At 39.0% G+C, this 24,323-nt stretch overlaps 9 protein-coding genes across 9 annotated transcripts; 3 read left to right on the forward strand and 6 right to left on the reverse strand.

The window, feature by feature from the left end:
* Window positions 1-1,608: 1,608 nt before the first annotated feature.
* VCUG_00828 (uncharacterized protein) lies at window positions 1,609-2,925 on the forward strand (the record flags this gene model as incomplete). The annotated part of the gene is made up of 1 exon (XM_008075657.1): window positions 1,609-2,925. One exon carries the CDS (start codon window positions 1,609-1,611, stop codon window positions 2,923-2,925), a length of 1,317 nt encoding a protein of 438 aa, XP_008073848.1.
* A 341-nt stretch (window positions 2,926-3,266) lies between these two features.
* VCUG_00829 (atypical/PIKK protein kinase) lies at window positions 3,267-8,923 on the reverse strand (the record flags this gene model as incomplete). The annotated part of the gene is made up of 1 exon (XM_008075658.1): window positions 3,267-8,923. One exon carries the CDS (start codon window positions 8,921-8,923, stop codon window positions 4,364-4,366), a length of 4,560 nt encoding a protein of 1,519 aa, XP_008073849.1. The 3' UTR covers window positions 3,267-4,363.
* Window positions 8,924-9,719: 796 nt separating this feature from the next.
* VCUG_00830 (proliferating cell nuclear antigen (pcna)) lies at window positions 9,720-10,539 on the forward strand (the record flags this gene model as incomplete). Its single annotated transcript, XM_008075659.1, has 1 exon — window positions 9,720-10,539. The coding sequence occupies one exon, from the start codon at window positions 9,720-9,722 to the stop codon at window positions 10,518-10,520; it is 801 nt and encodes a 266-aa protein (XP_008073850.1). The 3' UTR covers window positions 10,521-10,539.
* Window positions 10,540-11,119: 580 nt separating this feature from the next.
* Window positions 11,120-12,280, forward strand: VCUG_00831 (uncharacterized protein; the record flags this gene model as incomplete). The annotated part of the gene is made up of 1 exon (XM_008075660.1): window positions 11,120-12,280. One exon carries the CDS (start codon window positions 11,120-11,122, stop codon window positions 12,260-12,262), a length of 1,143 nt encoding a protein of 380 aa, XP_008073851.1. The 3' UTR covers window positions 12,263-12,280.
* Window positions 12,281-13,201: 921 nt separating this feature from the next.
* On the reverse strand, window positions 13,202-14,096 carry VCUG_00832 (uncharacterized protein; the record flags this gene model as incomplete). Its single annotated transcript, XM_008075661.1, has 1 exon — window positions 13,202-14,096. The coding sequence occupies one exon, from the start codon at window positions 14,094-14,096 to the stop codon at window positions 13,332-13,334; it is 765 nt and encodes a 254-aa protein (XP_008073852.1). The 3' UTR covers window positions 13,202-13,331.
* Window positions 14,097-14,707: 611 nt separating this feature from the next.
* On the reverse strand, window positions 14,708-16,284 carry VCUG_00833 (uncharacterized protein; the record flags this gene model as incomplete). The annotated part of the gene is made up of 1 exon (XM_008075662.1): window positions 14,708-16,284. The coding sequence occupies one exon, from the start codon at window positions 16,282-16,284 to the stop codon at window positions 14,722-14,724; it is 1,563 nt and encodes a 520-aa protein (XP_008073853.1). The 3' UTR covers window positions 14,708-14,721.
* A 1,020-nt stretch (window positions 16,285-17,304) lies between these two features.
* VCUG_00834 (uncharacterized protein) lies at window positions 17,305-17,712 on the reverse strand (the record flags this gene model as incomplete). Its single annotated transcript, XM_008075663.1, has 1 exon — window positions 17,305-17,712. The coding sequence occupies one exon, from the start codon at window positions 17,710-17,712 to the stop codon at window positions 17,305-17,307; it is 408 nt and encodes a 135-aa protein (XP_008073854.1).
* Window positions 17,713-18,755: 1,043 nt separating this feature from the next.
* On the reverse strand, window positions 18,756-19,814 carry VCUG_00835 (uncharacterized protein; the record flags this gene model as incomplete). The annotated part of the gene is made up of 1 exon (XM_008075664.1): window positions 18,756-19,814. The coding sequence occupies one exon, from the start codon at window positions 19,812-19,814 to the stop codon at window positions 19,092-19,094; it is 723 nt and encodes a 240-aa protein (XP_008073855.1). The 3' UTR covers window positions 18,756-19,091.
* Window positions 19,815-21,734: 1,920 nt separating this feature from the next.
* Window positions 21,735-22,259, reverse strand: VCUG_00836 (uncharacterized protein; the record flags this gene model as incomplete). Its single annotated transcript, XM_008075665.1, has 1 exon — window positions 21,735-22,259. The coding sequence occupies one exon, from the start codon at window positions 22,257-22,259 to the stop codon at window positions 21,780-21,782; it is 480 nt and encodes a 159-aa protein (XP_008073856.1). The 3' UTR covers window positions 21,735-21,779.
* Window positions 22,260-24,323: the final 2,064 nt, after the last annotated feature.

Raw genomic sequence — 24,323 nt, forward strand, 5'->3', positions numbered from 1 at the left:
AAAAAGTGAACTATTATCAAAACGTGCTTGGTTCATCTAAGCATTTGCAATACCAAGAAAGAAGCGCTAAAGACTTTTTATGTAAAAAGACAAAAAATACGGATAGTTAACCAATTTATATCCCAAAGTGTCAGACAAGTGTGTTTATTTCGGTAATATGGCATGTTAAGGGATGGATAAGATACTTTAACAAAAAGATTTTGAGTATAATCCTTGATTCAATGATCGATGTTATTCTAGAATTCGACGGCAATTGAACACTAGCAGCAAAAATGCCTTTTATTTTGTGAATGTTTCGCTGTTATATAATAACGAATTGTTATAAATTGGTTATGTTCACTAAGAGCCATTTAACTATCTCCTTATACAATGACACCTGCACAAATCTACTTTTCTTATAACTTGGCTTTCGTATGTAGAAATTGTAATCAGAAATAAGACTTTCCAATGCAACATCAAAATAACTTAATTAGTAATAACTCGTCGTCTGATAAAAAGTCACATTTACAACCGATTTTTTGTACATTTATATTTTTTATTCCACATAACGGTCATTCCACTCCACCTATCGTTCTAATCGTACTTTTCTCATCATTTCCTTCTCTCTTATAGCCCTTATAGCCACCACCCTTCAGATGCAAATCTCCAATAATCACTTCTTCAATCCGATCAAACTCAAACATTCCATAAAACAGGTTACAAAACGCAATGTGAATGAAACTTCCGTATCAAATGTTAAGTTCCCGAAAATCGATGAGTATTACGTTAGAAAAAGAGATAACAGCAGCATCGCAGATTGCGAGTTGAGAGGATGGGTGTCCTCATTTACAAATCATTCAAAATATGCGTTCGTAGTTCTTGTGGGAGACAGTCTACCGAATTACGATAAATTTGTTGTTGAAAAGAAGAACAGAAAAAATAACCGTAGATAGATCAAGGCTTTATTTAGAATTTTTTATTAAACACACTGATTGGACAATTCGGTGTGGCCACCCGTGACATTTCTCAGATCGGTTAACTCACCAACCATAAAATGCCTGTGTATTCAACTACGGGTCAAACATTATCTTCGGTTTGATCGTATTTTCTATGATCGAGCGTATGATGCTGGCTTGTATGATAGGTCAAACATATACAGCAATTTTTGTCTAATAAGGCGTTTAACAGTTCAACCATCTTTTTAATCTTTTCCCAGCACCGTCCCTCAGCCTTTTTTATAAAACGCTTTGTTTTACTACCACGAATTCATCCCATTCATTGCAGACGTGCAGTTCGATATTTTGAAATACTTTCACGGTTTGTTAGGTAACCACAAACTGAAAGTAAACATTTCAATTTCTTATTTCGCACCACGGCAAGGCCGAACTTTCGTCATTTTTTACAGAGAATAGTTTTGATTGTCACAAATTCACCGATACAAAAAAATTTATTCTACAGAAATTGTGCATACAGTGGTATTTGACAACAGTGCTAGTAGATAATGAACCATTTTGTGCATTAGAAGCACACATCCTAGCAATACGTACCGTAGCACGCACATCGCCAATATGTGTACGGCTCGTACTCACGCACACTCATAAATCACTCTTTGTCTAGGCAACCCCTTTCATGGTCGATAATTCCGACAAATGTACGATATGTTTGAACACATACACCCTGACAGATGCACACAGACCAACATCACTCGAATGCGGTCACCTTTTTGGCAATTCTTGCATAAGAAAATGGTTTAACAAGCAAAAAAGCGCCCTTTGCCCGACATGCACCAAAACGTGCCGATTGCGCAATTTGCGCCCGATTTACGCCACACAAATAATTGCGTGCGAAAATGATGGAAGTGTGGAGCGCATTATTGCTCTACAGGAAGAGAGAAATAGGATGGAAATGGAAAACGTGAGATTGATGACACTCATAGAGCTGTTGCAAAAGGAATTGAAGAAAGGAGCTTCGTCCAAAAAGAATGAACGTGCAGATGTCGTTGCGTATAGGTTTATAAGGAGGTGCCCGTTCGTACTAAAGGATAAGAACATTTTTGTTGAGTATGAGCAGTGCGAGAATGCGGTTCTGATGACGTTTTGCAATGAGCAGGCGTTTGGACTGAAAAAAATCGATGGAATGGACATGGCAAGTGTGGAAATAGTGTTTCAGGTGAAATATAAGGAACTGGCTGCATTGACCCGGCAGGACAGTTCCACGTGCGCTGATAAAAGGACCGTTCGCATAAAAGACTTGAAGGTGTCCCCATTCAATGACAGTACCGTAATTCTCTGCTACGAGAACACCGTTAAAATGGTAAATACCGCCAACAATTCAGTTCTCATGAGCCTATCGCTACAAGAAGAGATAACAAGCCTAACATACGATCATACAGACAGAAACGTAATATTTGCAGGTGATGTCAAGGGATACGTGTACCGCATAGACCTGACGGGCGATATCTCAAGGACACAAATAGGTGACAGTGCCATTCATTCGATGCACAAGATAAGCAGCGTTGTGTACTGCGGATGTGTCAACGGGGTGTACGTGTACGACCGCAGGATAGAAAAGTACGAAATGCTCACCATTACGAATTTGACGGGTGATGACAGAGGTATCCTGGTCACGGTAAGAGACAGGAGCACAATGGTGATGCATTTACTGATAGAGAACAATACTAAAATGGCAGAGGAACATGGAAACACCGATGATTACATCTTTAACAAGCATTTTTTTAATTTTAAAGAGACGAAGCGGTTGAGAGATCGTGTCTGTGATGGTAATATGTTCGTGATTAATAACGAAAAGAAAGCGGTAATGGTGTACGACATAGTAGGGAATATCAGAAAGATACTTTGGTGCGGTGAGATAATTACGGGGTTCTGTATTGGAGTGGACAAGATCTACATTCTAACATGCAAAGGGTTTATGATTTATGGAGTGTAACTTTTCTGTTCACCGGTCACATTTTAGATCACGGCTGTGATGAGGCTCATTTACCATGAAAAGGGAGCATTTGCCGTAGAAAATGCGGATTACATCCAATGGGACTCACAATGAGGATTGCTCGTTCGCACAGCATTCTGTACGTAACACCGATAGAAAAGGTAATATTAATAGACATGTAGATGAGGTGAAGGTTATCTCATCTTACACCAACGAGGATTTGTCACTTAACGTGTCAGCTGTTGGCGAGTGCACGACCAATCGATAAAAAATGAAACGATACACAACACGGTCTCTCGTCAAGCACAAGTAAGAAGATAACGAAAAAAAGATGTGATATCCTGAACGTGTGTGATGATATAACTCACAATTTTTGAATTTATTGTGATATAAAAGAGAATATAACGAAAGTATCAGGAAATCGCTCTGTAATCGGACAATTCTGCTACAAATACCAATGCGTTCAACTCACTCCGCTGAATAGGACGTTTCTTAGCACAAACTCATATTTCACCATGTTTTGATGGTGGCTGAGTATCCAGACAATTGTTTTTGCTCAGCATTCAAGAACTGCGAAACTGTGCAAAAATGGTGTGCATCGATTTTGCCAGTGGAATCGCTCCATACATGCGTGAAATGAATGTTTGTGATGTAGAGGTTATCTTGAAGGACATACGAGTTGGTATGTTAAATGCATCTGCGCACTGAATTGTTATGTGGTTTGCACGTGAGTTCACAACTACGGAATATGCGGTCGTAACCTTTCTTCATACACAGAACCGGTAATAGCAATGAACCTGTCTTCATGGTTAATTGCAAGCGGTACTCTTTCCACAGCAATAATGAGCAGATAAAGAGGACAAAGCGTGATGTAATGGTCATCACACAGCCACGTACAGGGTAAAATACCCTCCTCGTATAAAATCGTTGTAAATGGTACCGATTTGAAGGTCCAACAACAAATAGATAATTAAACACACCTCACTGCCAGCACATGGCATAGTAACACATTCTTTCTGTTAATTTGTGCTTAGCCATTTGTTGCGCTGTGCTACGGCTTGAGTCTTTGCATATGCGCTGTGCTTAGCATATAGAAATATGTTAGCATGTTTATTTTAACATTTCATGGCAAATCTACAATCTCTGGAGACACAGCCCTCACATTGTGTATAAACCTGTGTTTTTTCTCGTTACCTGATCGCATTCCCACATCTATCATTTCAGTTCGTTGCCTTAATTGAAGGCAAGAAGAAATATTCACTGTAATTACGACTTGCTCATATCACCACGTCCTAAACAACAGATTTTGTACTCACCCTGAAGGCGGCATTTGATACCCAGGACTTCCACAAACAACCAATCACACACGACCTTGTTTGCCGGACTGCACTCCAACATTCATAGCCAATACTAACCAGCTCAGTCCTTGAAGTGCCGTTTAGAACGATATATCATTGGTCAACGCCTGGAACTTGTCATAAATGTACGTCCTAAACTTCCTAACACTCGTATGCACCAGTGTTCGTATGTGCACTTTGAGCTCGGCATCGCTCAAATGGAACTTGAACCGTGCTATCAAATTGTCGATCGCATATTCTGTAAAACACGGCAGCTGCGATTGTTCGAATGATGCAGCCATTAAAACGATCTCTTTAGACCTTCTTCTCAGCGCAAAGAATCCTTTTATCATCAAGCTTATGTAATCATCCATGTGGTCGTTCAGCAGCTCTATAATTTCCTCTGTTATTTTTAGCGGTACCTCAAGGTTCAATCCACCGGGAGAGATGTCGAACATAAAACCAAAGTCAATGTGTATCATTTGTCCCTTGCCATTTATCATTATGTTGCCGTTGTGCCTGTCCTTGACATTCAGGAAGTAGCTGACGAGCGAATAACCAACAAAGCTTAAGATAAAGTTTCTTTGCGCGTCCTGATATTCCTTTCCCTCTTTAAAACCGAATTTTAAGCCGAAATACTCACTTAGATTATTAATCCGTTCTCTTCCCATCTGGTCCCTGCTTATCGCGTCTGTTATAACTTCTATTATTCCACACTCGTAATCCGTGCTGATCACTCTGTAAGGATACAGGAAGATGGGCAGATGACTCTCCTTGAAAATGCTCAAGAATAGTTGAATCAGTTGTAAGGCCAATTGATCCTGTCTGCAGTCATCACCAGCCTTGAATATCAGGTTCACATTCTTTTGCACTCCATCCTTCTCCACGACAAATGTGGCCATAAAAGGCACCTTGGCATGACTTTGAAGCACTCTACTGCTGTTTTGTTCGATTCCCAGCACTTTATACCCGTGCAACGGCAAAATAACGTTCCTGCCAACCGCAACCTCATTAAGCAGTTCATCCAGCATTTTTTTCTTGTCAAACCTATCCAAATTTTTAAATTTGATCATTTTAGAGCTTATTCGTGTCAAATCATCCAAGAATTTGACGGTATCCTTGAAATCCTTGGCATTACAAATCTTTTCCAACAATTTGCCGACTCTTCCGCTATTCTTAAAGTTGGCCCGTATGTTGAAATACACCAGCATGCTTAAGTAGTCATCTTTCTCTATCAACTCCAGTATTTTACCCGCAGTCACATCGAAACATTTACTAATTCTCAGTAATTGCACCATCTGCGGCACATAAAAAGGATCTATGCTCTGCAATCTATCCATGCCATCGTTGACACTGCCATCAAACACTCGAATGGCTGTGAATATGTCGATGCTGTCGTGCAAATTCAAAATATAGCCCTTGTAGGTCAACGCGCCTGCCAACCTTTCCGAAGTCATATGCAGGTTATTGATCAGGTAAAACGTGTTGTAAACAAATTCTTTTTTGCTTGCTGGCAATTTCCTCAGAGACAGATCTGATTCGACGGTGTCACCACTCACACAATTAAAAGCAGAGAAAAAGTAAAACTTGAAAAAGTCATCCGTAATGTCTGCCAGTTCCGCGTAAATATCGATGCTATAATCAACATGATCTATCGCTCGCTCTAATAAATCATCTACTATCGGTTCATGTATCTTCAGTATTTTGTAGATCTTCAGTATCACGTACAGCAGGTAAAGATCAAATTTTTCGTCGATTGTTATGAGCAGGAAGTTGATGGCCGAGCCAACCACGTTGGCATTCCTCTGGTTCACGTACACAAGATCGATGAAAAAGTCGTATTTCCCTGCACCCGTGGGGTGTATACTGCAGGTAATTGTGCTGCCACGTGTTGAGCTGCTACACAGGCATTTATTAGCATGGATGCTTGTGTTATCCTCAAATTTTCTGTCCACTTGGTGTTCATCAAACGAATTTGTGCCTCCTTGACCGGGTTTCTCCGCAACAAAGTTTAACAAATCACCATGAATATCCCGCAGATCCTTTCTTATCTGCTCAACGCTGCATGTCCCATCCTCTTTTATCGAATGGAAGGAACCGCTGGTAAAGAACGAGGAACAGCTTTCGATCTTTTGCACGTTTCTGGGCACATTGGTCGGAAAACTGGATATGAATTCCATTATCTTTTCGTTGATCCGCAGTGTGTGCTTCAAATTACAGCACAAGCTAAAATTGTAAAATATCGGGAAGTTGCTGTTCAAAACAAGGTAAGTGTAGTAATACGGTGAGGTGATACGCAGCGTGTACATGATTTTTTGATACAGAAAGGTGTACTTGGACTCGCGCTCTATTATTTGCAACCAATTTCTATGAAAATATTTGTCGTAGAACAAACCGAAAAGAACAAGGCTGTTCGTGTTGGATATCATCCGTGCTTGATCATCACTTATGTAGGAAAAATACTCGCTTACACAGTCCACTGCGCACTGCTGTGCTTGATTATTGCCCATTAAAGTTTTTCTTCTGTTCTCACGGCTTAATAATGTTATGCTTTTCTTTAGCTTCGCTTGCTGCGTGCTTAGTGCACTATTCCTGTCACTTGATGATGCTGAGCCTTCATCCTCCTCGCCTAGAACCTCAGTGCAAAGGTTGTCCTTCAGAAGAATGTCCAGGATTTCCATTATTATCGTGTCCGTGGACGTGTAGTAGTTCTCTATGGCTAGTTGAAGCAGTTTATCGACATATTCCTCTTTAAAAGCGCTTCTCAGTTTCACATCCCGGTGTATCTTCTTAAAAACCTCAACCACATCGTTGCTAAGCGTCCTCTCATCCTTCAAATACTCAAGGACACCCGTGTAATTAAAATTGTTCAGTTTGAGCTTCTCTGCGTGATAAATCAATGCATGGTTGCTCTCGATAAACAACGCAGGCATCTTCAGCAGGAATGGCATCATCAGCCTTTCGAAGGATCCCTTGTAGTCATACATGAAGCAGTCCCTCCTGCACATAATTTCGTGCACGAAAAGGTACACCTCGGGTAAACATGCGTGTGATTTGTCGATGTACGGCAAGCTGTTGAACACATCCACCAGGATGGGACTCTTCGTGTACACAAAGAATTTGAAAAAAGCCTCTACATGATCGAAAAGCTCCGGGCTTTTCTTTACTTTGCGGAAGTACAAAATGAGGAACGTTTTATACCACGTTATGTCGAATTTAAGGAATGCGTAGCTGATGTTATTGGCACCGTTGGTGCTCACAAACGTAGAATAATAATCGATAACGCGCTTCAAATCGTTAAATCTTCTCTCTTTGTAGTATTTTTCTATCTGTGCCTGAAAATATCCGTTATACTCCGGGAAGGACATTTTTCTACTACTCAAGGATATCACAAGGAGCAGGTCCATCAGATCCTTTTGTTCGTCGTAGTCCAACGCCGTTTTTATCTTCTTTATAAGATCGTCCCTCACGAATTTGTGCAAGCTCTTGCAGATCTGCAATTTCGTATCTTCCTTGAAATATTTAATTCCGTTGGTCGTGAACAGCATGTGCAGAGCATTTGTGAGGTCTTGAATATCAGCGCTGTGCGAATACGAGTCATCTTCCCGATCAAAAAACACAAGGATGTCATCAACCGTCTTAACTGCCATAAACTCACGCGATATTTTCCCGTGTTCCAAGCCATGCACCATCTCGGATTTAAACACGAATCTCACGGCAATTGCCTTTACAATGCCGATGATTATCTGCGCAAACAGCTCCTCCCTTATCATCAGATAGTCTGCGGTTATTGTCTCCTTGATTTTGTTCAGCACTACTTCATCGCACAGCACGCCGATAGAAAACGCTTTTCTGAAGATAAAAACCATTTCTTCTTCCATGAGCTGCGAACCTGCCATGGCAGCGAACAACTCCTCAACAAAGTATGTCGTAAATCTGGCGTTCAGCACCTCACGGGTTGTGAGCAAATAATTTTCTATGATCTTCAGCTGCAACAGCAGATAATCGATTGCTATGTTTATAATCTTCGAGTCAATGCTCGTGTTGTTTATTATGCTATCGAGTGCAAGGTCATTCAAATCCTCCACAAAAATATCAACCACCTCACGCACCATGTTCACTTTTGTTGCCAATATGCCATCCAAGGCAGAGGTCTTCAACATTTGGTACTTAAAAGTGCTCGTCTTGCTGGAGAACACTTCAATCAAAATCTGCTTTATCATCTCAAAACGGGCATTCTCACCATATTCCGATGAATTCTCCGACACTATGTCCGAGCTTGTATCGGATGTATCATCTACCAAATGCCTATCTGGTAGTTCATCATGTGCCGAGACAGGTATCTCATCCGTGAGCATCACATCCTTTACTTCATCCAGCTTGGATAGATCACCAGCGTTTACTTTGCACTCGTTTGCCGTCTTAATCTCCTCCACAAGCTTTCCTAACATTCTTGCATCCTCATCGGTAAGGACAAACCTTTCTCCCTTAACCATACAGAACCAGATTTTTACAAACATGTTGTACAGATAGCTGTTGTATGACAGGTCATCCAGGTGACGGACCATAATTTTATAGGCTCTCCTTATACACGGTACCTTTTTAAAATCAAGGAGACACACTTCCCTAGTGCTGTGGTAGATGTCTGGTCTGCTAGCCATGTCAACTCAGGGTACGGTGAAAATCTTAATTAATACAAACTGCCATGTGAAATGAATTAATATGCATCGATAAAAAACTGCACGAACAGCCGAATAGTGGCAGTGAACGGAATGCGTATTTCTACAAAGAATATGGTAATACGGTGTAAGAATTCTGTTCTCATATGGTAGAAGCAGATATGGCATATTTTACTGAAAAACGTGCTTATCACGAGTGCATCACCGAGTGAGTCACCATACGGTAAAATATGTTAGCGTATGCAAATTAGTATTGGAGATAAAAAGGGAAGATAAAGCTTTTCGGTGCCATGACTTGGATAGAAATAGTGCTTTAGTCGATTATCTCTTTTACCAGGAGAAATATAAAACACAGTACCAAGCATGTTCCTTTGTGGTATGCGACAAGTGAGGTATTTTAATGAATAGGAATACCCGAAATACGTTTATGGCGTGGTAATACCTAGCCATTTATTCAAACAAAGCATTTCTGGATCAGAAAAATCGTTTTGTGGCTAAGTCTATCGACCGAGCTATCCGTTGGCAGTATCAGAGGGTTAATTACCAACAACCGTTGATGCAACATAGAAGTACAATCCATATAATATCATATTACAACATATGTTTATCTTATTCCTAAATAAACTTATCCTTTGTCTTAAGTACACACTTTACGGTTGTGATGATCACTTTGTTCTTATATCACAATATTGCCCTATAAACGATTGATTTGCCTTAATTTATTCAATACTACAAAAATTTTGACCGGTAAATTTTCAAAAATTCGCATCCCCAGAAGATGTTTGAGCTAAAAATTATCGATTCGGAAAAAGATGAAAACAGCCTACAGAATCGTACATCTTTGTTCAGAAAGATTGTGGAGAGCGCAGCCGACATTGTTGATGACGTTGATATCAAGCTTAACGATGAGGGCTTGAGCATGCAGTTCATGGATGCTATGAATGTTGCGATGATGGACGTTTTTCTGACCAAAACAATGTTCGATGAGTATAGATGCGATCGCAGCCTGACACTGGGACTCAAAATCAAGGAATTCTCAAAAATATTGAAGGGAATCAAATTGGACACTGGGACGACCTTTTACCTGCACTGCGATGACAGTCCAGACACACTCAACATGGTATTTGAGGGCGAGGCATACGTCTCCAACTACGATATGAAATTGCAAAACATTGGCAGCGAATGCTACGACATACCTCAGATTGATTTTACCGCTGAGGCAGAAATGAAATGTTCCGATTTCCTGTACATGAGAAAGGCGGTCGGAAACTTTTCAGAATATATTCAAATGAATGCTTGCAAGACGTGCATCAATTTCTCACAAAAAGGTGAAATAATCGACTCCAACATGAAATTCAAGGCACCTGAAACAGGAAAGTTTGACATGAAATTGAGCGTATGCGAGGATGTATTGGTGGAGATACCCATGAAGTACATTAACTGCATCACTAAAACGGCCGGTTTCTGTCAAGGAGTCAAAATTTGTCTTGGAAATAACGCGCCCGTGTTCTTCGAGTTTTTAATTGGCGAATACGGGCATATCAGGTATTACATTGCACCTAAAATATCTGATGAGTAATTTTATTAAAATTCTAGTGGTTTATACTTTGTAGTCCATCGATGATGGCAGCAACATATTCTTTCTGAATCACTAACTTTTTGTATAAAATAATAATTCGTGATATTTACGTGACAAAACGAGATTTATCCGATATAATTCGTACGGTCTGCTTATACTTAGGTCCTTAATTAGGCCTGAGGTGGAAGATAATAATTAAATTGCATGCCTGTTGCCTCAGAACAACAATGATAAAGGTGTAAATGATAAGGCCATTGATTTAACAGCACTTGTCATATAAAATATTGTTATGGATTACGCTCTTATGGTGCCTACAATCAAGGATAGCTCAGCATACTGCACTACGGTATATATGGCGTAGTTGACAGCATGTGTAATATTCACGTACAGCATAGTAAATGATAGCAGTGCCATACTGGTAGAAGATGCTGCCAATTTTATGTTCACGTACAGCATAGCAACTGATAGCAGTGCCATACTGGTAGAAGATGCTGCCAATTTTATGTTCCATCGCAGATTACAACTCACAACATGCTCACACATCAAGACAAAACAAATGTTTTACCTTTTTAATAAAGGAACTAGTCAAGTAGCGCAGTATGCGAACAGCTGTATTGATGCTATTCATCAAGGCAATTCTATGCATATTTACTGCACAGAGTAGTGGTCAAGCGGGTAATAATGTGTCATTCTTCGACATCAACTTCAAGAGCTTTTTAAATTACTTCCTCAGTGGACTGAAAAATTTAGCAAGGATCGGGAGAATTTTCAAATGGGATGAGGTATTTTACAAAGAACCTCAGAACGAAATGACCAGCTTCGCGATCTCCGATACAGAAAAGATGCTTTTTTACAAACTAGCGCTTTTATCTCAGCAGACGTATAGTGTTGAAGATTACTACGACGGTAAACTGAAGAAAGATTATGAAATGGCAGTACAGAAATATAAAAGGGCGAATGACATGGAGCAGACACCTAAAAATGGACGAAAATTTAGCATTTTTGAAGTGTTCTATACTAAAACAGAATTTGTGAAGAATTATCTAAAAGGAATAATTTTCACCGTTGATCGTACTACTGTGATAGCATACAAGGGAACTTCACCATCATTGCTTGGATATGGCAACAGCAGCTCGTCAAGTGACAAAGTTTTTGATAATATCGCGTTTGATTGTAATTTAAGCCCGGAAAGAGTGAAAAACCTTTTTTATTTGGAGGACGCACGGCAAATATACTTGGATGTGAAACGAAGATTCCCGAACAACAGGATAGTTTTGACGGGACACTCGATGGGCGCAGCAATAGCGAGTTCTGTTGGTTATATATACAACGAGTATGTCATTGGATTTGGAACGCCGGGTGATCACCAGATTATAAAGCGATTGCATCCATCTAAACAGAAAACACATGATAAAAAGAAACCTTCAGGTGTGATCGACAGTTTGTTTGCGAAAATTGGCCATAAAACCGTACATGTCAGTGATTGTAGGGATGTAATTTATAGGGGAGCGTGTAATGGGCAGGTAGATATTTGCAAGATATCAGGATATGACATTAAGACCAAGTGCCACACCGGTGTGACACTCTGTTTTGATAATGAAGGGTCTTTAAGTCTCTTAAAGCATACCATTTACAGTATTGTAGAGAAGTTAAAACAGGAGAAATTGTCGTTCTATAAAGTTGACGAGAGTGGATGTGGAAAAACTGAGTGTAAGGATAAATTGAAGGGAATATTTAAATAAAGCGCTTTTTAGCACCTATGCACATGTTTGAGAGTAACTGCCTTCCAGGATCAAATCCATTTGAACGGTAAGGTTGATTGATCTCCTGCTTTGATAGACACGGAATACATTTAAGCAACAAAGAACTCTTTCTAGGAAGATATTGAACGCTTATAATCGACACATTATTAGCAGTTAAAGGCATCCTTTCATGTAAAGTGAAATTATTGTTTATGGAGAAAACTTCTGTGCTGATCTCAGCGGACAGGTAAGTGCATTTTTAAAATGTAGTGGTGTGAGAAGATAAATAAACGTACTTAGAACAAACAAAAGCAAATATACTTGCTCAGTTTAAATATGAGAAGGTGAAACGTGACTGAAGCGCAGAGTAAATGCATCTATTCAGGCTTAATACAGGAATATTGGCTTTGAAAACAATGCTGTCATTGTAACAATACGATGTGGAATAAACACACGCCGATTATGTTCAAGCAGGCTGTTAAGCATGCCATGTCTTGGCGGTGTAATATTTAATCACTTTGAGGTTGCAGGATCATCTCATTACACGAGTGTGAGTTATAAACAAAGACATAATTCGTAATAAGTGTACGATCTGAGAGTTAATATGGAAAAAACACAAAGATAGGTATGTATCATACATTAAAATCATTGCTTGCTATTACTAACAAGTGAAGCACCTTGCTTAAATAAAAATTGCACCTGGGCACACTCTTGAAAGTATACCTGCATCTCAAATGAAGTATAAAAACAGTGCGAAAGCTTTGCTTTGATTATTTGTGATGGAAATGGTTGCATATTAAACGATATTGCTTAAAAATTGCATTCATATCTGAAAATCTTCTTACCTGTCTCCTAAGCTGTAAAACTAATTTATAATAAATATAATGCGTACCCTCGTTGTATAACTATGAAGTTACCTTTTGCTGGTACAAAAACTGCTCTGGAACAATATTTTATTCGTTTTTGGTACATAAGGGCGCATCCAACCATAAATTTTGTATAAGTAAACTACACTATGATTTATTTGGAATGAGCTTTAAAATTATTATACGATGAGCAAAATACAAATTTACAGTTCATTCTCATTTGATAACTCATCCAGCAGGTTATTAATGTTATTTTCATCATTCTCTACCAATTCTTTTGCGTGCTCTATCATATTGTTCAAACACTGCAGTAAGGCACTTTTTGTGCTCAACAAAAACGTGTTCTTTCCTCTGAAGCTGAACAGTAACCTTAGATCATTCGCGAGAGAGCCGTGCAGGTATACTGTTTCGTGCGAAAGGTACTGCGATATGACAGCCCTATATCTCCCAGAGAGCAGATCTATGAAGAACAAATCGTGGGGATTCTTCAGAAAGTCGCTTGGTGATCTCAAAATGTATTTGTGGTCAGGTACACACTTTTTATCGTGGTACCGCATTTGATTCGAGTTATAACCCGGAAAATGACTCATGTAGAACCCGCATTTGTAGCAAAACAGGTCCATATGTCCTGCTTTCAGGGAATAGGCAAAAAACCCCTTTTCTGCGAGTTTCCTTATCCTTGCGTGTGGCATTTTCAATCCATCAAACGTGAGCAATCTCTGGCTAGCATCGTGTAACTGGTACAGCGGACAGTTATTGTGTCTTTTTAAGTGTTCTACAAATGGTATATCGTCATCCATCCAGTAACTCAGTGTTTTGTCGCACAAGTAACACGTGGTCGTCATGTAATTCTCTGAACTGGACATAAAAAGGCCACACAGTGCAAACTCTAAGAAACTCGTTTTTTTTGAATTTGCTTTGCTTTCTTTGTAGGTGTCCAACCGGGATTCAAGCGAAAAACATGACATTGTTCAGGGGTCACAAAATTTATACAGGAAAATGGGGTGGTGCTTGTTTAGAAAGTTTGCGCCAAGCCGTATGATCTGCACATAGATAGGAAAGGACAAGAACACATTTAAATAATTGCGCGCTCATGTCGGATCCCTTTCATCATAAAAATGTGCTTCTATCAACCAATAATGCATTCGTATTACAAGTGTGAAGAATGGTTATTTAAATTATCACATTCTCATACCATTATTTAGTGATGTATTCTCTCTTAGGTAATCACAATTGCTAACCGTGCCAATTTTGGCAGTGTGGTGCGTTTACTTACCTGTGAAGTAAGATCATCGAAAGAATGCAACAGTATTGTACTAGTACTCTAGCCTTGCAGCGTGCTATAAACTTGTAAGTCACGATTCCATGATTCTTCACCTGTAAAGTTGACAGTTGATGGCCAATAAATTTTAATACACAGGATTGTTTTGGTGTATGAAAGCACGGCGAATACGCCTAATTTTACATTATTTCCAATTTTGATTGCTACACGCCCAAAGAACAGTTTAAGAAAGCATTAAAATTGTAAGTTTTTACGGAAAGTTTGTGTGATAACAGGTCAGCTCAATAATCCGCGGTTCAGGACATCTTACTTTATTTAGTATAGGATTTGTACATATTTATGAGGTTCTTAGTACTAGCATCTACATCATTCGGCTCGTTGTCGATGTGACTAAGAACTTCCTTTGCCAGCTTCTTTCCCAGTTCTACGCCAAACTGATCAAACGAATTGATGCACCAATATAAGCCTTGCACAAATATTTTGTGCTCATAGAATGCGATGAGCGCACCAAGAACAGCTGGTGTTAGCTTCGTGTAGCATATCGTTATTGACGGTCTATTGCCACCAAAGTATTTGTGGTTGTTGGATGTTTCGGTACCGACCATCAAAGCCTGTGACTGAGCGACACCATTTGCAAATAGCATTTCAAAATGCGAGTGGTCCATCACCTTTTGGTCGTTCAGCGGCTGCAGCGGCAGAAGAATCTCGACCAGTACTCGTCGTGTTCCCTGGTGCAGTAGCTGGAAGAAGGAATGTTGTGCACTGGTGCCCACACTACCCCATATGATCATACCCGTGTTCCACGATACCGATCCTGAGAAGGTGGCCATTTTTCCGTTGCTCTCCATCTCGGCCTGCTGCAAATACGAATATAAATCCTTGAGATATTCGTCATACGCAACGATGCATTTGCTGTCGTATTTCCTAAAATTGGTGTAGTAAATTTCTATCAATGCCTGCATTATGGGCACGTTCTTTTCAGTCATTGTGTTTTCGAAATGCTCATCCATGACCGATGCTCCCTTCAACAAGCTCAAGAAATTCGTGAAACCTATGTAAAGCACGATGGATAGTCCAACAGCTGACCACAGCGAAAAGCGCCCGCCCACAAAGTCCCACATGTCAAAGCTGTTCTTTATTCCGAATTTTTCGACCTCGTCTTTGTTAGCACTCACCGCAACAAAATGCTTGTTGGCAATCTCTCGCTTATCCACATTCAGGCGTTCCTCCATCAGTTTCAAGGCCAATGTTGCATTTGCAAGTGTCTCCAACGTTGTAAACGTCTTACTAACCACGATAAACAGCGTTTCCTCCGGATCTATTTCCTTGAACACGCGTTCTGTCCCTGTAGAATCGATGTTTGAGATGTAAAACACCTTTACGCCGTCTTTTTTGTAGAAATCCAGTGCATCTGTAACCATCCGCGGACCAAGGTCGCTGCCCCCTATTCCGATGTTCACCACATTGCGCAATCTTTTACCCGTAACACCCGTTATTTCTCCTTTCTGGAACTTTTTCTCGAACTCGCGCATTTTTTTGAGCTCACGGAACACGAGCTGCTCCTCTTCACACAGATTTCTGCCGTCACTATTCCTTTCCACCGCCTCAAGTACCTTCTTATTCCTCAACGCGATGTGCAGTACCTTTCTGTGCTCTGTAAAGTTAATCTCCTCCTTGTTGAACATTCCCTTTATTCCCTTGTAATTCTTGAAGTTACGTTTGAGCTCGTACAAAAGCATCGTGTCTATGTGTGTCTTTGTGTAATCAAAGTGCAGGGCCTCGTCACCCACTTCAACCTTCAGAATGAATTTTTCTGTTCTGTGCGGATCGTTCTGGAACAACTCAAGCAACGTGATCATATTTTTATCCACCATGTCTCAAAAAATTTTTGTGTCTTTAAATGCTTTTGTAACAAATAATATTTGATGATTACAAGAACGTGCTATCACACATCAATGAAATGATTTGTTAAATATGAAAGATTGATTCGTGAGTGCACAGGACTATTCATAGTAGCATATCGAACTACGTTGTAGGAATGAACCAGCGAGCACCTAGAGAACGCAACTAGCTGTAATGTTACCAATTGCACGTATCGATTAGGCACGAATAGTGCCTGTTGGACCGGGTATAGGTGCCATAACCAATACTTTGCCCATGATCGATGCCTAAAACAGCGGTACCGGCATGTGTTAGAGCCACGCTGTCAAGAAACCGCAGTATTGTTCCACTGCTACGATGAATACAAAGAAGTGGTGTTGCCAGCGAAACACGTAAAACTTTTCTTATGTGCGGTCTTCACCTCAGAATACATATTTTACACAAAAATTTATCCAAGTATAAAACAGAGATGATCTGCTGAAAGGCACTTGGTCCATAATTTATTCACGAACGGTTCAGTTTGCCGATAAGAAAACGGATCAGAGGGACATCCCGCTATAAAAACGGCAAAACATCAAAATAACATAAAATAAACAATTAATATACGATTTGCAGCGAAGTGCGAGCTAAGAATGTTCCATCAAATATGCAGATCACAGTTTATGGCTGTTTTTACCATTTGCATGGTGCGGTGTTGCACATAGGCAAAATACTGCTCCATTAAACGAGAGCGGTACGGTCTAGCAGTGTTGTATTGCAAATATTGCAATTTAAAATGTCCTTCAGAACGTTATTATCGATTAAAAAACAATTTAACTCAGCTTTAACATGAGGGAGTAACAATCCTTTTAATTACTACCACAATATACGAGTAGCATTGCTGCTATCAGCACGTGTTAAATTTGTTGAGTAGCACATCACCAATATTGGGCATAAATAAAGGCTCATTATACGGCATCGTATTGGCTGAAAAATTGATGCATCATTTAGCGAGAATGACACAAAAGACGTGATTAATAGATCAAAATTGGCAAATTTATGGCACAAGCAGACGATTTTGCAGATGAGAACGAAATACATGCAGTGATACTCAGAATGCACTCACAAGCCTTTCCTCTGGGAGCGTTTACACTTACAACAGCAGACCTAGAATCGGAAACAGCACGGTTTGGCACTTTGTTACCAAACGGTTCAACAGCACTTATCGAATGATGAAATACTAATTGGCTTTGATCTACAAAACTGGCGAGTTCTTCAACGAAAATAACAGCATGCCAGCTGCAAGCAACACTCGTGTTATTAAATGAACATACCAACCTTAAGCTACCGATGGAGATGGTGCTGTCAAGAACATGAGGTGCGACAGAATTATACTTTACCAGAATTTGCGCAATGCAAACTTTTGACAGAAGAGTCAACATGAATTGCTTTTCCCACGTCTGCAAATACCGACAGGACAGGAAGTAAGATACAACTGATAATCACGTTCAAATATGACATACACAGACACATAACACGGGCACAAGCACGAGGAGGAGCTCTTTACGCGATCATCAGAGCTGCAATCTCACCACCAATAGCATGGAACAAACTATTCTGTACGCGATAGCAAAATAAATAACAGATGCAAATACAAAAAGTTATCGTTAGAATGTTTTATACTCACTCAAATTATACACATGGTTTTACAAATACTCTGTTCAGTATCAAAGTAAGTGTTGATAGGGAGAGGTGTTGAGTCTTATTGGATACATGAGCAGAACTTTCATCGATCTATGCTGTGCATCTTACAAAAGGATTCGTCAGCTATGTTAGTAAGGCCTATGAGAAGAGCAACACGTGGCAGCATAACAGACATGCATATCAAGTATTTGGCGGTCATGCGATATTTTGCTCATTTATGACCGGTACGGTGTCAAGGTATGCAATACCTGGTACCGATCTTATGATTACAGATTTGCATGCTTTATGATACGCTGCAATGAATGACTGAAAAGATGGGAAATAGGCGATAAAAAGAATAAAAAACCTTTTACCTCCCAACACTGCATCGTTGATCAAATTCTCTCTGAAAATGCTTCAAAGTCTTAAAATAAGGAATGATAAATACGAAATGCGCTGAAAACACGATTCACAGGTACATCGTACAGCTCTTGTCAGAATCGAAAATGTTGGCCTGATTTTCTTTTTTAGATAAAATGCTGCCGCTTTTACTGAGTGGAACGGAAAGAAAAAGCAAAGAGAGCCACTCTAACGATTAATAATCTATTTTACGGCGGCATCAAACAGTGCTATCCATACTTAGAAATGTTAAGTTGCCTGTGTTGAACATAAAAAGAATTTTAATCTGTTTTGAACTGTAAGCCAACCAACGGATCATAAATGGAACAGAACTCGCTACACGAGCAGTATCTGAAGAAATTATGAAAACTGGCAAGGTTTTACTGAGAAATCCTTCGAAAAAGGTGGTTCTACATTAGTTTATTGGTAAATTAAAGAAAAAATGGAATCTGGCACTTACAATCGATGAAGAGTTTTTCTCGTTCATATGTTATCATCGGTAGGTATTTACGTATACGGGCAAAAAATACGTTTTAAACCTAGTTTTTCAAACAAAGAAGGAAGGTATCGTGCTGTGTAAGTGATGCATGTTATTAGAGCGCGTTAACTACCACAAATATCCTAATATAATGCTAAAAAACAACGGAACGTTTTACAACAGTTACTAAGATCAGTGGTCGTACTGTGCGTGGTTCTGATAGTATCTTGCCGCATTTCTCACTTTTTTGCTTCATCACCGTTAAATTTGCTCATTTATGTTCAGATCGGCGAAATGAGCATCAAATTGCAAATCTTTGGCCCAGTAATAATCAAAAAGCCGCCACACAAAAAAGGTAACGTAGATAGACAGCAGAATATCCACTGTATAATGATAACGAGACAATAGTATTCCTGCAAGACCAAGCACGTACAGACCAAAGATGGTTGCTACCGATATTTTGTAAAGAGCTCGGCTGTTAAAAAATGGATAATCGTACCACACCAGAAAGACCGTGGTAAAGGAAATGGTATGACCACTGAACAGCAGGTCACCGCAGCGCCCAAACCGCGATTCTGTTAAAATGTTGGTCGCCACTTTAAAACAGTTCATGTTCGGATCGGGCAGATTTGTTGCAGCCAGCAGTGTTAATCGTATGCCATACGATATGAATGTGCAGGTAAATGTCTTGAAATAGATCAACAGAGCATCTTTTCTCCGGAGAACGACCAGAATGCAAATGGTGATGTAACCGGTTAGGAAGTTATCAACGTATGTGTGAAGATTATATGCTGGAAAGTATTCAAAGAATATATCAGGCAGTGGATCGGTTGTTTTGTTGCTAATTGACCAGTACGATGCTATGTTGGACATTACTACGGACAGATAGGCAAAGACCAAAAGAATAGAAAGGCTAATGCCCACCACTAGCGCGCTTCGCTTTGTTAAATTGTAACGTTCTTTTATATGTTGTAGTAAAGGCATCCCCTGTTGTGGGCTGCTAATTAAATGCGAGTTTCATAGCAAATTTGTGACAGATCACATCAAAAAAAAAACAAAAGTTGAATCAAAGAAGAAGTAAACGATTCAAAGAGCACAGGGAGTCACAAATAGTAGTAAATAAGCTTATAACAACAATTTGAGAACATACTATGGTTGTAAAGTGTCCCTTTATTTCAAAATTATTGGTTCTCTACATATAACCAAATTTGGAAAAATGTTTGATTAAACTTTTCTTAAGGATCACGAGATATTGGAGAAACAAGCAAAGGCATCTGATGACTGACACGTATTTAAAACGTAAGATAATCTTATCGGGTACTTTAATGAATTTGTGGTACGTTTCTATATGCAAGGCGCAGCAACCTGGACCAATCGTTTCTTACCGCACAAGCACAGCAAATTTATCGTTTAAATGAGAAGATATGGTCGGAATGTGTGAGCCATGAGGGGTAAATCCGTGAGAACAGGACATGAAGTGCTGGTTTGTACATAATAGTGCTGTGTGAAAGAGCAGAAAATACCAACAAAGAAAAACGAACTGTACTCGCTGCTTGTGAGTGAATGTATGCGTAGTGCAAAACTTACACTGCTATACAGGCATTAAAAAATATAAATTGCTAAAAATGTTCGGTGGTCATTCGCAGCACACCACAGATAAAACACAAAACTACAAAAGTTAAAGTGAACTTTTTTATAATTTACAATACTTGCGCACCAACTTGTCTGAGCAGTACGATGTAGTATATTTTTAAAAATAAATTATTAATAATGAATGGGTATATTGGCTGGTCATTGATTTTAACTAATTTGGATTGAAAAGGAGCTTGACAAAAGGGTTAATGCTCTGCTACTAAAGCAAGTTGCCGTTCAGATAACGCTAATATGCTGTGTAATATCCGTTTTTGTTGTTATTCCGGGATATCAAAGTTCAAACGTTATTGAACCGGAGGTAGAGGTGTTCGCTCAGGATATCAGAGTCAATTCCTAGTTCAAAGCAATTAGTCATTCTATAAGTGTAAATTTAAGCAACTATGAGTACAATAACGAATTATTGTACGCTTCACAACGACACAAACTGTCAATAATACTTCGTTTTACCTATTTTAGTTTAATTTCAAATATATTTTATTTTACTACTGTATCGGAACAAAGATGTACATTTTACCTCTTAATAGACTGGTTTAATACGATTTGTTCATTCCTCATCCTCTTTATCCAACGCTTTACCACCAACATACACAATTTGTGATCAGTTCGCACTCATCGAATTAATCACTGAATAATGTTCTACTCAGCATCATTCTCCGTATCACACACCGTATTTTGTGCAGATACGGATAAAGGCGCGAACATGTGGTTGATCAAAGAACACCACTGAACAAAAAAATGGCACTCTTGCAAACGCTAAGCACAAGGATGTAAAACGAATTTATGATCGATGTTAAGACAGATTAAACATTTTCTCTGGTACAGGGAGAGTCTTTGCAAGATATTATTACCTCATTTTTCACTCCAAGCTAGATTAAATTAACATACTGCCATACGAACACCTACATGTTTTGATTTTAGGTTCTTACACAAATGTGCACATGAAAAATATATTAACTCGATAAAACTAACCGATTTGCACAGTACTTGCCAAGCATGGTTGTATGAAGTATATCAAATTTATTCCGTTATCGAAAAGAATACGTTCTTTGATGCTGTTTTTAGGATGCTCCGATCATCTTTGCTGTTTGAGGAGAATACTCCCGTTTACACCACCACAAGGAGACAGCCGTTCTAGCACTGTTAATACGAATGATAGCACATTTTGTACAAAACGTTGTTCTAAAGATAGCAAAATGATTTTAATAACATTTAAATTCTTTTTTACATTTAATTATTGTTCAAACACGTTATCAAAGTATGAAAAGTTCAAAAAATTGGCACCATTTCTACACACACTCACAAATATTTACATAAAACTATTGCACACTGGCTGTCCAACTTCGTGTAATAATCCTTTTCGATTTTGACCACCCGATAGCTCCATTTCAAATAAAATCTGCTCGCCACCATGTTTTTAAGCTGTACATGCAGGTAAATCCTTTCAACACGCTCACCACGCACCATATTCTCTACAAAACTGAGTATCTGCGACCCGAGTCCGTGCGACCGATACTCATTAACGACACCAAGAGTCATCAGATAGCATCGTTTTTTGACGTGGCACAGATCGTATGATGCCTCACCTATGTATTCATTGTTATATATAAACAGGAATGAATGCTTATCTTTGTTGGTTAACAGGTCTTGGTAGTATTCATTCTTATATTTTATGGGAAATATTTTTAAGTCTAGGTGTTTCAAAATTTCTATGTTTTTAGAGCTCACACAAATTGGCTTTATTATCGATTTGGGAACCAAATTTCGTGCGTGTACCATCAATTAAGGGTAATGTAATTGCCAAAATCGATTAAATGTGCCGGCCAGTAATTACCGAACAAAACGAAATTGCACGTGATTGCTGCGCAAAAACCATGTCTCTCAAAATTTTGGTCCTGCACTTGTCAAATATGTATCGTTTTATCGTATTTATCAAGGATATCACTCTTTTATAGTCACTATAAGAAGGACACAATCCCTAAATTAGAGATAAAATGTGGTATTACCGCATTGCAATAGTGCCTGCGTATGAGCTGGGGCAACACGGCAAATTCATTGTATACAATTAACACTTATCGTTGACGAATGATAGCTAAACACGAGCACACAATAATCCTCATATCACCATTTACATACTTTCCTTATCAGAACAAAAAGAGCATATACACCGTATATGGCGTGAAAATGGCCAAAGTATTTATCACCGTTCTAACGACTCAACACCTTATAAAGAGAACTTCTCACCACAGGTGCTGTTCACAATTTTATAACTACTCGATAAGAAAGTATTACTTAAAATAAGTTATTAAACCCTAACACGGCTCCTTCATTTGAGCCACATAGTGTGATCTACAGTATAATTTGTACAAATCGGTATTTTATACCGATACGGGTTTTTGTTGCATTTCTACACGGCTGTGCCATAAAAAACTTTGAAAAAGATTTTGAAAAAAATTTGCCTTATAAAACAAATACGAGGCAGAAGTGCAGCATTCAACCAATAACACGCGTTTTGTGCTGAAATTCAAATCTTACGATGGTAGTACAGCAAGGCACGGATAGCAAAACATGCCAATCGTATCCTGAAATAACAATTCATAGGCGAACATAAGTGTGCTGAATTCACTTACCATTTCGTATAATCGTAATGTTAAATTATATTGAGCATCGCCGTGAATGACAAGAGCTATCCACCCACTATATTACTGTTAAGGAATGTAGTTATGTTTTATTACTTTGCATCCCTTAAGGTTACACTATTCTCATTTTTTAGCACTTTTGACATACATGGCATCACAGGCCTTGTGCAAGTATTCCATGATAATCACATATCATCGTTCATCAAACCAATAATAAATGTGAAGAATCATTTTTTCTGCATTTCAACCAATCCTACACTCGAGCTTAGAGCATTTATTAATCGTTAAAAAACTTTTAATTAATTTCCGTATACATTCACCAATACACCACAGAACCTTCAAATATACTTATCGCACCATCCTGATCGTAAATCTACGTATTTCAGTACTGATCGTTCATATGGTTCATCAAATACACAACATGATCAATCTTTAACATATTTGGCAATAATACGTGCCTTTATAGCATACATACGAAAACGTGTTGGTTCACCAAACGGGCAAAAATTCTAAACAGGCACTGTCCATAATTGAATGGTTATATCGCTGATATTCTTTGCTTGTCAACATATCTCAGCAATATTTACACATTAAACCGCAACTATTACCTACGCTATTTTCCTACCCCAATCGTTCAACGAATTATATTTCTCATCCACACCACGCAATCACAGTGCCGTATCATCGCTTAAAACATCGTTCGTATCGGCATTGTGACCAAAACACCGTTACCATCATGCCTATACGATAGCACAAAGCATCGCACTCATTGTTTACATCTCATTACCATTCTCTGCTTCACAATGCATGTATTACCGTGATTTGAAAGCACGATAAGCATATTTTATTCCATTCTACTCCGCAATACTTCGTTTTGCTCTTTTTGCCGTTTAATGCTCGATCAAACACTTACATACCATGGTGCGGTTCTTTTATCTTTGCAGTTGATCAAATACGTACACCATTACACTGTAAATTAAATTTACTCTTCACCACGATATCTTTCCGCATCATATCGTACGTGCTAAGACCAATAATTCATCGTACAAGCATTTAACAACGTACCATCCTTAAATAACCGTACCAATCTTTCATCCTGCTGCGTTGCAAACAATAATACATCGTATTAGAGCACGTTATGTGCTATTACTGCTGTCGTATACCCTAAACATGGTACCTCATCAAATATCTTATGTATACCATC

This window comes from Vavraia culicis (genome assembly GCF_000192795.1).
Source record: "Vavraia culicis subsp. floridensis unplaced genomic scaffold supercont1.11, whole genome shotgun sequence".
In the NCBI taxonomy this organism is placed as follows: Eukaryota; Fungi; Microsporidia; family Pleistophoridae; genus Vavraia; species Vavraia culicis.